The sequence below is a fragment of the Falco rusticolus genome, chromosome Z (genome assembly GCF_015220075.1).
Source record: "Falco rusticolus isolate bFalRus1 chromosome Z, bFalRus1.pri, whole genome shotgun sequence".
Taxonomy (NCBI): Eukaryota; Metazoa; Chordata; class Aves; order Falconiformes; family Falconidae; genus Falco; species Falco rusticolus.
Window position 1 is genome coordinate 59,157,665 of NC_051210.1, and position 14,157 is coordinate 59,171,821.

General features: G+C 39.7%; 1 protein-coding gene across 5 annotated transcripts in view; it reads right to left on the bottom strand.

Annotated features, from left to right (window-relative positions):
* Window positions 1-14,157, bottom strand: part of AP3B1 (adaptor related protein complex 3 subunit beta 1) — a 159,520-nt gene that overhangs the window by 130,939 nt on the left and 14,424 nt on the right. For all 5 annotated transcript variants that reach the window (XM_037373272.1, XM_037373274.1, XM_037373273.1 and 2 more), the window contains exons 3-4: window positions 8,265-8,339; window positions 2,187-2,282 (exon numbers count right to left, since the gene is read on the bottom strand). In XM_037373272.1, coding sequence (XP_037229169.1) covers window positions 2,187-2,282; window positions 8,265-8,339 — 171 coding nt within the window. The remainder of the gene's footprint in view (window positions 1-2,186; window positions 2,283-8,264; window positions 8,340-14,157) is intronic.

Consider the following 14,157-nt stretch of genomic DNA (forward strand, 5'->3'; position numbering starts at 1 on the left):
TATTAGTCAGGCTTGCCATCTAAGGCCACACTAATAAAAAAATCTGCCAAACTTCACACAAACTTTAAACCAACCCCAAAAAGGTAAAAGAAAGTAAGAAAGAAAACACTGAAACATGAAAATCTGGCAAAGGAAAACATTAATGTAATTCACTTTCCCAAGCAAGATATGGGAATGATGGATAAAAATAGACTAGTATTTTACTTAATGATCTGAAACATTTTCTGTAATCCAAGTGGAATTCAGTTAGTCTGAAAAATACACCTAGTTCAGTGTTATTATTTTTCATATGTAATCTTTTATGTTTATATTATAGATAATATACAATTTTATGTTTCTGAATTAATATATGTATTTATATATTGAATATAAGAACTGTGACATGAAAACGTGGTTCTCAGTTGCGACACTCCCACTCAAGTTCTTGACATCTCCATTTTACACTTTACTGCAATATATAAACTGAAGCCTTGTAACAATTTAGTTTTCTTGAGAGTACATCAAAACATTAAACTAAATGTAAACTTTCTTGTACTTCCTACTCTCCCTTCTGTCATCCCAGTCCCTGCTCCCCTTTTATAATGCTAGGGTTAGCTTGGGCACCCAATAGTAGCACAAAACATCTGTGCCTGGGGGAACTGTTTTGTAAACTTCACCTGTCAATCATGGGCTCAGGACACACGGGAAAAATGTTGCTAAATGCTCTGAAGTCTAGCAAACTGGAATTGCAGCAGCATTAATTCAGTGTACTATCTGCTAAAAGAGCACTTCCCAAAGAACATTTCTCCCAAGGACTGAGAGTTGCCAACATGGGGTTTCAGACTGGTATTACTTAATGATCAGTTCACCTAAGCTCTCAAAATTCCTACCTCTTAGCAACTGCTGAGTAGTATCTGGATGGTGAAAGCACTTAGTCTGACAAGTTCCGCAAAACCAAGTTGTTCTTACCAGAGTTTGCAAAGCTCATCTCCAATCACACAAGTTTAAAATACCTTAAAAAGTTATTTTAGAAAGAGGGAGAAAAAATCTCCACATATAAAACTGGATTATAATCTTTTTTATAAAAACAGGAACAAAATATTACAAAAAATATGAACAAAGAGAATTAATTACATTTGCCCATCCTCCATAGCAGGCTTGGCAATTTCCTTAGCTGCTGAAAATCCCAGCTTGCTTGGAGCCTACCTCCCTGCCACCCACCACTTCTGAGCTACTCACAGCCACAACATCTGAGTTAACCCCTGTCCTTTTGCTCCCACTAAAATTATGCCATGAGAAGTGTTTACTGTACATGTATCTCATTAAAAACATAGGATGCAAAGTAATTTGAATTTTAGCTTTACATGGCAGTCACAGATAGTAAAGGTAGCACACATGACATTGAGATAAAAGCTGGAAGCAAAGGGGCAGAAACCTCACTAGTCAGTTTTGCGATGCTCCTATAGGTGCACACCTGGTGCTCTGCTTGCAGCATTTTCCAACAAGATGCAAGGTCTGCATCAGTGACATGACAGAAGTTAATTATGAACCTAGAGCAACCTTACAAGAGTACAGAAAAAAGAAAAACCCAACCGTCTCTTATAAAAACTAGTCAGATTTAAGGGTAGACACTTAATCTTTCTTTCCTCCACAGTCACACTTCAAAGGCAATCCTAATCTTTGTTGTCTAATCCCATTCCCCATTGTGATCTGAAATTGAAATGAAACAGTACAAAATGCTATTTCTTCAGTGCTTTTAATAAAATGTAGAACGTGCAACACATGCAATATGTTAGTTTAGGTATGACTATCTTCCTTATGTTCCAATTCTCTGTTAACACACAAAGATCTTTTACACAAACTAAAGGAATATAAGTGGTCCAGGGTAATAGCAGGGTCTTCTTTCTACATATATAAACTACCTTGGAAAGAGAAAAGGCATGACAGAAACTAAATGTTGGGCATGGAATTTCAGAGCACCAATCTGCTTCTTTTCTTTAGTGACATGATTTTACTTCATACAGGCTTAGTTGCTTGACAAGGTTTGAAGCAGCACAAAAAAGTTTCTCAATGACATAACTTTAAATTGCTTTATCAGATGCAGATATTGACATGCTTTAGTTTACCAGACTACATTTACAGAAATATTGTTATTATGTGGTAATAGCTCAGAACTCTCTATGAAATATTGTTTAGTAGTCACTCACTTTTAAAGCACGTTGGAAAGTACTGATGGACAACAATGCTAGATCTTGCTGCTCCTCTGCGTAACGCATCAGATAAACATAAACAAGCTTTTTTATCTGAAAAGAAAAACACAGTAAACATCATTATCAAATTTCTAAAAAATTCCACATAACTAAGTCCTAGACAGTATGTTTTCATGAACACTTTCTTCTTTGAAGGAAGAGCTAATATATCACTGGAGCACTCACATGCTTCTCAAATGTCTTATTTACTGTAATTCTTTTAATAGAAACTAATTAATAATACAGTCAGATGAAGGCTAGTAACACAAAGTACTGCTTTATGTTATCAACTAGTGTCCTGGTTTCAGCTGGGTTAATTATCTTCTTAGAACCTAGTGTGGTGGTGTGTGTTGGCTTTGACATGAGACTTTTCAGTTCCTCATGCCCTGCCAGTGAGAGGGCTGGAGGGGCACAAGGAACTGGGAGGGGACACAGCCAGGGCAGCTGACCAGAACTAGCCACAGAGGTGTTCCATACCATGCCTGGTATATATACCTGGGGGGTTGGCTGGGGCTGGCATATTGTTGCTCAAGGACTGGCTGGGCATCAGTCGATGGGTGGTGAACACCTGCATTGTGCACCTCGTGTTTCTTCCTTTCCCTCTGGATTTTATCCTTTCCCTCCCCCTTTTCATTATAACTGTTAACTGTCACCATTGTTATTCTTGTTTTTTCATTGTTATTCTATTTCAATTATTAAATTATTCTTATCTCAACCCTCGAGTTTTACATTCCTTTCCAACTCTCCTCCCCATCCCTCTGGGTGAGGGGGACTGAGCAAGCAGCTGCATGGTACTTAATTACCAGCCAGGGTTAAACCATGACAACTAGTAAATAAAGAATTGAATCATCTAAGAAGTTGACCTGTGGCAACTGATGACCTGAGCACTTGTCATGCTTTCTTTCTTATGGAAAAATAGATTAAACTGCAATAGCCAAAGATTCAACAAGCCCATTTTACTTCACCCTGAAACTCAAAATCAATTACTTGAACACATATGAAAGATAATATAACTTCCAGCTGAAGAAGTGTGGTAGCTTACACTATTCAAATCTGATTAAAAGCACTTCTGACTGTCTTGGACAAAAGCAAAGGGTATTAGATCCACCTTCACCCAACTACAAGCATTCAAAAGATGTAGCCAATATAAGCACAATACAAATGATGCAATGTTCAAAGATTAAGAAAACCTCAGTATGATTTGGTGGGAGGAGGTTATTCAATTTAGCTCACTTTACCCCCTCACGGCCACTGTATGTCCAGGAAGCAGTGAAAACATTTTTTGCATTGGAGTTGTAAACTGACTATTGGGGTTTGTAATGGAAAATTCTGGAAGACCCTCAACTACAGCTGTGCTATAATTACTGTCACTATCAGAAGATGTATCTTTGTGCCAATTCTGGCAAAAAGCATAATATTAAATCACAGAAGGTTACACCATACTAAATTATTTGTTGTTCAGCTATAGACAAGCAGCAATCAACATTGACCACAAGAGGCCTATGCACTGAATGACTGCAGGTGTGCAAAGAAAGCCTCCTTTCCTTGAAACCACTCTGTGACTAGAAATGGAAACACTTAGAGCTTCGTGACTACACTATTCTTTTACCATTTACCTTCACTCAATGTTAAAATGCTCCTTTCTATAAAACTAATCATAACAGGGGCACATTAGGCTTGAGAAACACAGGCAGATTTGTTTAATTAGTTTATCAATATAAGCACATCAAACTCCATGAGTTATTGACCAAGACTTATTTTTGTTCTATACCACCAATTGTTTATTAGGTCACTTTTTGTATCCTTACCATCCATGACATGATGCACATAATCAAGCCGAGGTCAGCGCGTACTTATAAAAAGAAAAATCACGAGGCACTTCTGCAAACGCTAAGACACCCTTTGCTTCTCTCAAAACAAATTATAATAATAAACAATTGGTAGTATAGAACTTGTCATCTAACTAACCTTGATAAAGAAGTTGGCTGGCTTTACTGAATGCCCTGATTTCTTTCCAGTGTAACAGTCTCTTCCCTCACAAATATGTTAGCACTAAATGGTAGAAAAATATGTCATGAGGGAACTTTAACTACAGTGTAGAGGAAGACGTGAATTCACTTAACTGTTTATTTGTTTTAAAATACAAGAAAAAAGCCCATAAAACATAAACAGTTAAAGGCTTCTACTAATTAACATTAGGTTATGTGATAAAAACTTGTCTGCACGCCCACAAAGAGCACAGAGAGATACAGGAGGAGGGGTGTTTGCAAGTAATGCCCTGCCCTAGTTTCTCCCAAGCCCATGACACAAACCATCAGCCCTGACATGTAGAGACACAGTAGTAGGAAGGAATCCTGATTTAGGACTCAGAGGAAAGGACACCCTGTCAGACCCCTACCAGACAAGCCTCAGCTCCCACATCCAAACCCATCAAGAGTCAACACCAGAGCACCTTTCAGACTGAGGGGCTTTTTCTGTGTACAGGTGTGGGATGCAGATGAAAAGTAATTTAGTGTTGCACAACACTTATCATGGGATGTTTGGGGAGGCATCAAAGTGATGGAGAAGCAGGGGGAATCTATTGCCTGAGGAAGAACAAGTCAGGGAAATAGATAAGCAGATAAAAATGGCTGGACACATCTAAACAGTTTGCTGGCTGGTACATCTGTCCTTCCACACCCAGTATGTGATCAGCACAGTCTGTTTTATTTTCTCAATAAATTTAATTTTAAACTATTTTCCTCAGTGAGGCACTCTATTCAGTGTGAAGGTGTGTGTATATGTGCCAGCAACTGCAGTCACACAACACGCTGGAGCACCCATGTGTCTGTGGGCACCAGCAACTAGAGAAACCAAAGTAAGGGGGCTTAAGTACGTCTCCAGGAACTGGAATGGGACCTTAAATCATAGGGGCCCCTATGTCCATGGTGGCCAACAAGTGAGGATCTGGCTGCCACCACCTGAGCCAGAGGCAACGACAAGCCAGAGGGTCCATTAGCATGGGTGCAAGCAATTGAAGAGACTGAAGTATGTGAAACCAAGTGTAAGCCCATGTGTCTGTGGTGGCAGTGACTGGAATGGGTGCAGGTGTACCAGTGGATGAAGCTGCACTAGCTGTTGAGTAGGTGAAGTGGCCTGGGAAGAGGTAGCTACAGGTATGGGCATCTAAGGGTGAGACAACAGGAGAAATCGGCTATAGCCTAAATCAGGGGAGTCCCATCCAGCTGCCAGATGCTTAGGAGCAGCCCTCTAAGGGCATAACCACAGGGTGTTTGCTAGCAAAGGACATGGGGAGTTCTGGCCAGGTCCAGCTGTATATGCACACACTTGTGTGTCTAAGAAAAAAACACAAGGGAGTAATTACTGGGGGACCAGGGGAGTCCTGGTTTACATGTGTTCATATACAGCAGTGTGTACTAGCAACTGAAACAGGGCTGCAGCCTGAGGGGCTCCTATGTCCAGGTGCCAGCAACAGGGGTGACTTGGATCCAGGGGCCAGCCACTGGGCAGATCGTGTCTGAGACCAGCTGTCAGATGGATCCATACTGTGTGTATGTATATACATTCCCACTAACGGACCTTCATCTTGAACTGCAAAGCTGCTGGTGCTGTTTGTGTTCATGTGAGTAGCCTGTGTCAACCCAGGTGGCTGCCTCTTTACACATGTATTTCATGTGTATATACACAAAACGTGTGCACGCGCACTCCCTACCAGCAATACACTCCCAGTCTCACTACTGCCTGGGCTGGAAGCCCGGACCTGAGGTAGCCTTGCCTCTGTCAGGCTAGTGGTTCAGCCCAAACAGTTAAAAATACTCAAGATTAGTAACACTGTTCAAGGCATTCCTCATTGGTGTAAGGTATCTCTGTTCAAAACTGGACTTCAAGTACTAATAACTTACAAGCTAAAGAAGAGAATATTTAACTGGTCAAGTACAATTCCTTGCCCCATTTCCTTTTATCACTTATTATTAACAATATTACAATTCCTTAAAAATATTTTAATACAGTAAATTCTGAAAGACTCTGAATTATCGTCTTTGCACACTTATGCCTCCTTGACTTACCATAGCTCACTATTTGGCCTCAGCCAAACATGCATTCCTTCAAAGAACAGAAAACTCTTTTAAAGTAGTAGCCAAATCAGAATAACTTCTTTAAAGCTAAAATTAGATTCAAATTTTACTATTATGTGTAAAATGAGGAAGAAATCAGACCTGTGACCTACTGTATCCCAGTACATTACCCAGAGACAGGAGTTTGCTGAAGTCATAATTGCAGGAAAGAATCTTCAGGGCCATAAGCTGGGGGAAAAACAACTTCTTGTTCCCATTAATAATAAAGACTGAAGTACATATTTCCAGGAGAGGAAGAAAGAACTGGAGCATGCATTCAATTGACTTCTCTTCCTAGAACTCAGTGCTTCAAACCACTATTTCCTGCATTTTTGCAAAATTATGATCCTGTACAGTAAGAAGTAACTAATATCATTGCATGCTTGCTCTGCTTTCCTCAAACTGAAGCTTCTTGGCTGGAACTACAAACTTATAGGTGTTATTTTCATCTAAATCTCATTTGTTAAGTCAACTACAACTCTGACACCTCTGCACTGGAGCTGACAGTGTATGCACAGTACTGGTAGTGAGCATCAGACTAATATGTTCTTTATAAAACCTCTGCTTGTACAGTTTTTTAATGCAGATGCTGCTTTAGATTTCCTGGAGCCACAAAGTAAGCCTGTGGATTTTAACACAATATAGTTGAATGCAATCTCCATTTTTTTAACTTCCTGGAAATCTGAATTTTCACTAGTTCAAGCCAGATTTTTTTCTTCCTCTTTTTCTTGTATCTTATTTCTTTTTGTAAGAAAGGAGAAGCGAGCTACTTTGTGTCTGACACCTGACATTGGGGCAAAAATAGACATAGATGCTGCTAAAATAAAGTGGATGATAAACAGCCTGAAAGAAAAACTTAGATTTCTGCTATTATCTATGGAAATCCTGAAAGTTATTACACACATCATCTTTTAATTAAAAGTCACACAATTTAGTGCAAGTTCAATAAACTTAGTCAAGCAACTTGTCTCAAGAAATTAACTCCTATTGCAGATGATTCGGACTCAGGTTTTTCATCAGCTGCTTTTATAGGAAGTTTAAACTGTTCTTGTCTGCCCCTTCATATACTCCTTTAATAATTCTTCATACAAAATAAATGAGTAAGGGCATATTCCCAAGCTGCACATATGGCTTCGCTTTAAAGTCTCCATGTCTTACAAAACACAAAAATAATCCAAAGATTTGAGATTACACTGCATATTAGCAAAAATTTCTTCTCTGCTCAAAATGGGACCTATACCCTCCCACAGCTCAAACAGCCACATCTCTCCAGAAGATTCTGGGATCTGAAGGCTACTTTATCTTCTGGAATCACAGGCATTCACATTAGTAAAGCATTAAACAAATTCTCTAAATTACCAAAAGAGCCAACATTTAAGTACTGTGATACAAAAAATTAAACACACTTCATTGGTAACATCATGTCGTCTAGCCATGAATTCACACAGTCCTCTTTAACAGTTAGCAATTTCACTCTGCAATCCTAGCACTGAGACACTTCCTTTATAAATATACATTAGAACAGTGAACTTTCTTATCCAAGCCTTATGTCTCAGCCTCGACCTGCAACAGACATGTTCACATACAGAGCACAACCCCTACTCAAAGTTTGTAAGCAGCACCACATCTCCAATGAACTGCAGTTAGTAACTCTTCTCAGAATTCCCACCGCACTTCTACAAACTTTCTCTAATCTATTTTTTAAAATGTAAAAGTTATTATTCTTCCTTCCAAATCATCCAGTAGATTTCCTTTTACTCATTAAAGTATTACCATAATGCTGTCATTGAAATTAAACCCTGAAAAATTATATGAAAAATTAGACATATTAAACCCTGAAAAATGAAAAACTAGATACAATTAGATAAAAGTTTCTAAATAGATCTATCATAACAGTATTTTTACTGAACTATACGAATACCTCAATATTTTTACTGGCAACATTCTTCACAACAGCAGGAAATAGCTCAGAAGCATTTTTTCCCTTTGCAATCATCTAAAAAAAAAGAAAAGAGCGATTATATTATTACATTACTAAGTTATGGGGGGGTTAGTTTTTTTGTTTGGATTTTGGTTGGGGTTTTTTTGGGGTGGGGTGGTGTCTTTTTTTTTTTTTTGAGAAAGAGGCAATTATTCCAGATTTGTATTTCAAACCTGACTTCTAGGAAGTTGAAGTTAACGTCTGAATTTTTTGTTTACTATTAGACTTTACAGTACACTATCCATACAACAAAACCCCTGAGTGCTGGCTGGTTACAAGTTTGGAAGGGTGGAAGCAATAAACTGTACTTTATTATATCAGACAAAATAATTTTAATGCTTTTAAAATTACTTAAAAAAAAGATCTTGCTAATCTGAAAAGCTTCACAGAATTACCTCTAGGGAGCTGCTATAAAAAAACCCCAAACAACAAACAACAAAAAGAACAAACATCAGGAGAAGTTGTGCAAGTTACTTTTATCGGAAACAATCCTGGTCTGCAACAGAACAAAGCAGAAAAAAAATCAAATAGATACCACACTTTTAAAACAAAGTTGTTTTCCATAGCAAGATCAGCACAAGAGGCCTTAAAGTGTTTATACAGACAAAAAAATACTAAGGTAAAAGCAAGATCAGTCAAACCACTGATTTTTTTCTTTTTCAAAAGGAAGAAAGTTTTCGTATTTAATCTCACTGAAATCTGAAACTAAAGCATGTAATGAATAATAAAATTGTCCCAGTAAAGAGCACAAACATCAAAATTCCAGTTTAGCTTCAGCCCTTGTATGAACAGCTTCAGAATTAAGTTATTAAAAAAAAAAGCCCTAAGTACATTAGATGGAGTAAAATACTTCAGCATACACTACAGCTGTACTACTCCATTTCTTAGATCTAATTCCAGTGGAATGCCTGCCAGTACTTCATATTCAAGCTGCTGACCCTGGAATCTCATGAACATGTTACAGTGCTGCTGAACGTGGACTCAGCACACTCAGCACACCCCCAGCTAAAGTCACAGGCAGGATCTAGTCAGCCAAACATCAAACTAATCAGAAAGGTCAAGAGCTCACCGAGATGAGCAAATATGCAGGGATCCAACACAGGAACATGAGCTTTGCAACTGTGGTTACCGCTCCTCATAATGATCGCACACTCTCACCATTACTCAACATTATATAGCTGATTAAACTTCATATTCCAAACTCACAGGTCTGTTTGTGTATTTAATTGATAAAACACTAAAGGGCATAAAGAACTAGGACCACATGTAACAAAAATTAAGGAAACACAAAAGCAGGCAATACCTTGACAAACTATATTTGGAGAGAGTTAGAAGAAAGACAAAAGAAGAAGCAAGAAGGTAGCTGTAGTTCAAGCTGTAAGCCTGTTCAAAAGGGTTTGAGAGCAGCTGTCCAGCATGACATTCCAATTTAACCAACTTAACATTCTTGCTGCTCTATTAAAAGTACAGGAAATGACAAAACTAAGCAGCAAAAGCACTGTATATACTTCAAGGGTTTTTAACTAAGAATCTAACTTAAAACACTGCTGTCAGGACTGGGGGTGTGGTGCCTTTATAATTAATGCCAGATTCAGAATGACCAGAGTCAAGTAGAACTTAGTAGCAAGATGCACTGCAGAGAAGTATAGAATAAAACATTATCAATCATCTCATCTTGATGCAACACAAGTTATGTTATTCAAAAAAAAGGAATGATTCTTAGACTTCCCTGATACACTGTAACAGTATGACTCTATGCATTACTTGCATTGTTTAACTTATCAACCATAATAGCTCCAGTGTACCATGTAAATATGTATTCAGGTTCTTTTAAAAGAGTGTATTTTGACTCATTAACTCATAACTATTAGTGTAAACCCTCCTTAGCCCATGGATCATTAACCTGAAAGAACATAATGGCTCTTTCCAAGACTAAGGTCTATCATGTCATTTTTGTTGCTCTGCCTAGTCACTGCTCAATTGTGTTGTCTTACATACCTAGAACTCCTGCAGATAGAACTTGTCACTCTAGAGTAAGTGCTATGTAATGTCAGAGTATATTAAGCTTTATTTTTTCCATGAGACACACACACAGACACGGATGACATTCTCTGTAGGAAATCAAGCATGTGAATTTGTTTCCTAAATTTATCCTCTGCAATCTTCAGGAGTGAAATCTCAATGGAGATTTTTTTCCCAGAGAAGTTCTGAGAGGTTTCAAGAGCTAGTAACAAGAATACCTTAGTGGTTGTAATATCATTATATGTTTTAAAAGAAATACTGGCTATTGTGTTTTCATGCATGTAGTAGAACAAACTTGGTTCTGTATATGCTTCAAATGTATTTCTAAACCGACAGTGTTGCTCACAATCTTCCAAAGACTGCAGTTATTTTACAGCATGCATACAAGGAAGAAACAAAAAATAACACACTGACTGAAAAAAAAAAAAAAAAAGACATAACTGATCATTGAAGTCACACAAGCATTTTAGCTGAAGGTAAGACTATACACCTTCATGTAAGAGAGGGACTGGAAAGATCATAACAGGACTACTCCTATGCTTGAAATTATGTTGTTAGAAGTCACTCTCTGCAAGACAGACTTGTTTTTATTTGTAACGAATCTCTTTCTCCCCAGGAGGGAGTTCACAAACCATCTTAAAGAAGGAGGAATCATAGAATGGCTTGGGTTGGAAGTGACCTTAAAGATCACCTAGTTCCAATCCCTGCTGCAGACATAAGCCATAAGCAGTCCCGGTACTTTTCCATCACACCTATACAGACAAATGAAGGTTCAGCCTCTTGAAGACTACTCAAAGGGTAAGAAAACTATTGGTATGCACAGCTTTTTCCCCCTACCTAAAATTAGTGAAAATGCACATTCCAGTGAGACACATTAAACAGCAGTCTTGACAGAGTTCCTTTTTCCTCTAGTAAAAAGGCTAAAGTCTTTCACCCCTGGAAAACACATCCCATCCCTGAGAAGTCTCTAAATGTAAGCACACAACCAGTAACACACAAGCATCTTTGTGCCCAGCAAGAACATTATGACCACTGCTAAAAGGCCTTAAGCTAATTGTGCAAGATCACAGGCCTGGCTTGTAAAGCTCATTGTTTCAGTTTATGTGAACCAGAGGTTGGTAGCAGGAGTCTATTATGAAACACATAATAGACTTGTTTAAACACAAGATAAAAGCAAATACCTTGAAAATATGGAAGAGACAAAAACCAGAGGATCCAATAGTTCAGACAACTTGCAGCCAAGTAATGATCAACCTTATGAGCTAAAAGTCTGCTTTAGTTCAAGAAAAGCAGCAGCAGCTGAGCAAGGAAAAAATATCCAAGAAACTGAAGGTGCCTGCTGACATGTGGAAAAGTAGTGCTCTTCCAGCACTGCACAGTGCCTAGAATAGTGACAAAAAAACAAGGACTGGGAAATTATAAAAGGACAAAGATCCGTAACTGGGAAATGGGGAGCAGAAGACAGAATGTGCTCAATGCACTTCTGCCTTCCCTTGCTGAAGATTTGATCACCTCAGCCTAAGACATAAAGGACCACAGGTATCCGTGCTAACTACATGTCCCCAGCCTCATGGTATCACCCAACTTCTAGGAAATTTGTATAGTTGTTAAAAACCGCTTTGAATATTTCACAGCAGCAGGTATTTATGATGAGTGCATCTGCTCATTGCACACTCATTTATGAGAGAGCATTTTTTGCAGGTAAAAGTGAAAAAAAAATCAATCTAGTAAAGCCTTGGTTTAAAATTTAAACCTGACCCCACTTAATAGTTTCCAATTCCCCCATATACATATACACACACACTTCCAGTTGCAACAGTTTCCAGATACAGATCTGACCCCTTTTTTAAAAGGAAAACCAAGGGAGCAACAGGTAACTGCCCAAGCTTCCCACCCACACTAATGGCCAGAAGAAAGCACAAGAATATAAGTTATCATAGATTGAAACCATGACACTTCTAAAAGCCATGATTTCCTGCAACAGGACCTCTGTATGCCAGACTCTCACTGGTCAGATGCTGAGGAATCCCACATCATGTTGGAGAAATGAACGAAGAATCTTTTCACAAAAAAAGGAAAAAAAAGGTGGGTCCTGCTTGACAAACCTGATTTCCTTCTACAAGATGACCGACTAGCGAATGAGGGAAAGGCTGTGGATGTTGTCTACCTGGACCGTAGTAAAGCCTTTGACACCAGCTCCCACAGCGTTCTCCTGGAAAAACTGGCTGCTCATTGCTTGGATGGACGTATTCTGCACAGGGTAAAAAGCTGGCTGGATGGCTGGGCCCAAAGAGTGGTGGGGAATGCAGTTACATCCAGCTGGCAGCCGGTCACCAGTGGTGTTCCCCAGGGCTCAGTACTGGGGCCAGCTCTGTTCAGTATCTTTATCGGCGCTCTGGACAAGGGGATCGAGTGCACCCTCAGCAAGTTTGCAGATGACACCAAGCTGGGCAGCAGCGCTGATCTGCAGGAGGGCAGGAGGCTCTGCAGAGGGATCTGGACATGCCGGACCGATGGGCCGAGGCCAGCTGGATGAGGTTCAAGAAGGCTCCGTGCCGGGTCCTGCACCTGGGTCACACCAGCCCCACACAGCGCTACAGGCTGGGGCAGAGCGGCTGGAAAGGGCCTGGTGGGAAAGGGCCTGGGGGTGCTGGTCGGCAGCCGGCTGGGCATGAGCCAGCAGTGTGCCCAGGTGGCCAAGGAGGCCAGCAGCACCCTGGCTTGTGTCAGGAGCAGTGTGGCCAGCAGGGCAAGGGAAGGGACTGTCCCCCTGCACTGGGCACTGGTGAGGCTGCACCTCGAACCCTGTGTTCAGGTTTGGGCCCCTCACTGCAGGAGGGACGTAGAGGGGCTGCAGCGTGTCCAGGGAAGGGCCACGGGGCTGGGGAAGGGTCAGGAGCACAAGTCTTATGAAGGGCAGCTGAAGGAACTGGGTTTGTTTATAGTCTGGAGAGGAGATGGCTCAGGGGGGACCTTATTGCTCCCTACAACTGCCTGAGAGGAGGCTGTAGACAGGTGGGGGTGGGTCTCTTCTCCCAGACAAGAAGTGACATTACAAGAGGAAACTACCTCAAGTTACTCCAGGGGAGGTTTAGAGTGGATATTAAGGAGTATTTCTTCACTAAAAGGTTGGTGAAGTATTGGAACATATACTGTTCCAAAGGCTGCCCATGGAAATGGTGGAATCACCATCCCTGGAGGTATCTAAAAAAACATGTCGATGCAGTGCTTAGCAGCATGATTTAGTAGTGGACTTTGCAGTCCTGGGTTAACATTTGGACTTGATGATCTCAAAGGTCTTTTCCAACCTAAGTGATTCCATGATGAAGAAGGGAGAAATCACTAGCTCTAGAGTCACAGGAAAGAACACCATCTCATGATACAACCTGTACCTATTCACTTCAGTACATGCTTGGATAGGGTTAACTCATGTGTAAACCAAGCAAAACAAAAAAGCACATCCAGGAGACTGAAGGAACAGTGAGAGAAAAGAAATGCAAAAGCCCCCCAAAAAGAGGTCAAATGGACAATGAACAGCTTTTCTTAGTGCATTACTTAATACTTTTAATAATAAAGGGACATTATCAATTTCATTATGTTTAGTTTATAGGATTTAAACACACAATGGTGTTAAACATTTTTTTTATCACCTTTATGGGTTCACTGAAATAGTCAAATACACAGGCAACATGCTCAATTAAAAAAAAGTATATAAACTAAAGCAGTAAAAATAGTAAATGCAATTTGTCATTTTACTGCAAATTTCTGTTTTCTGTGCTGAATTAAGACAGCACTTGAAGCTTCTCTGAAG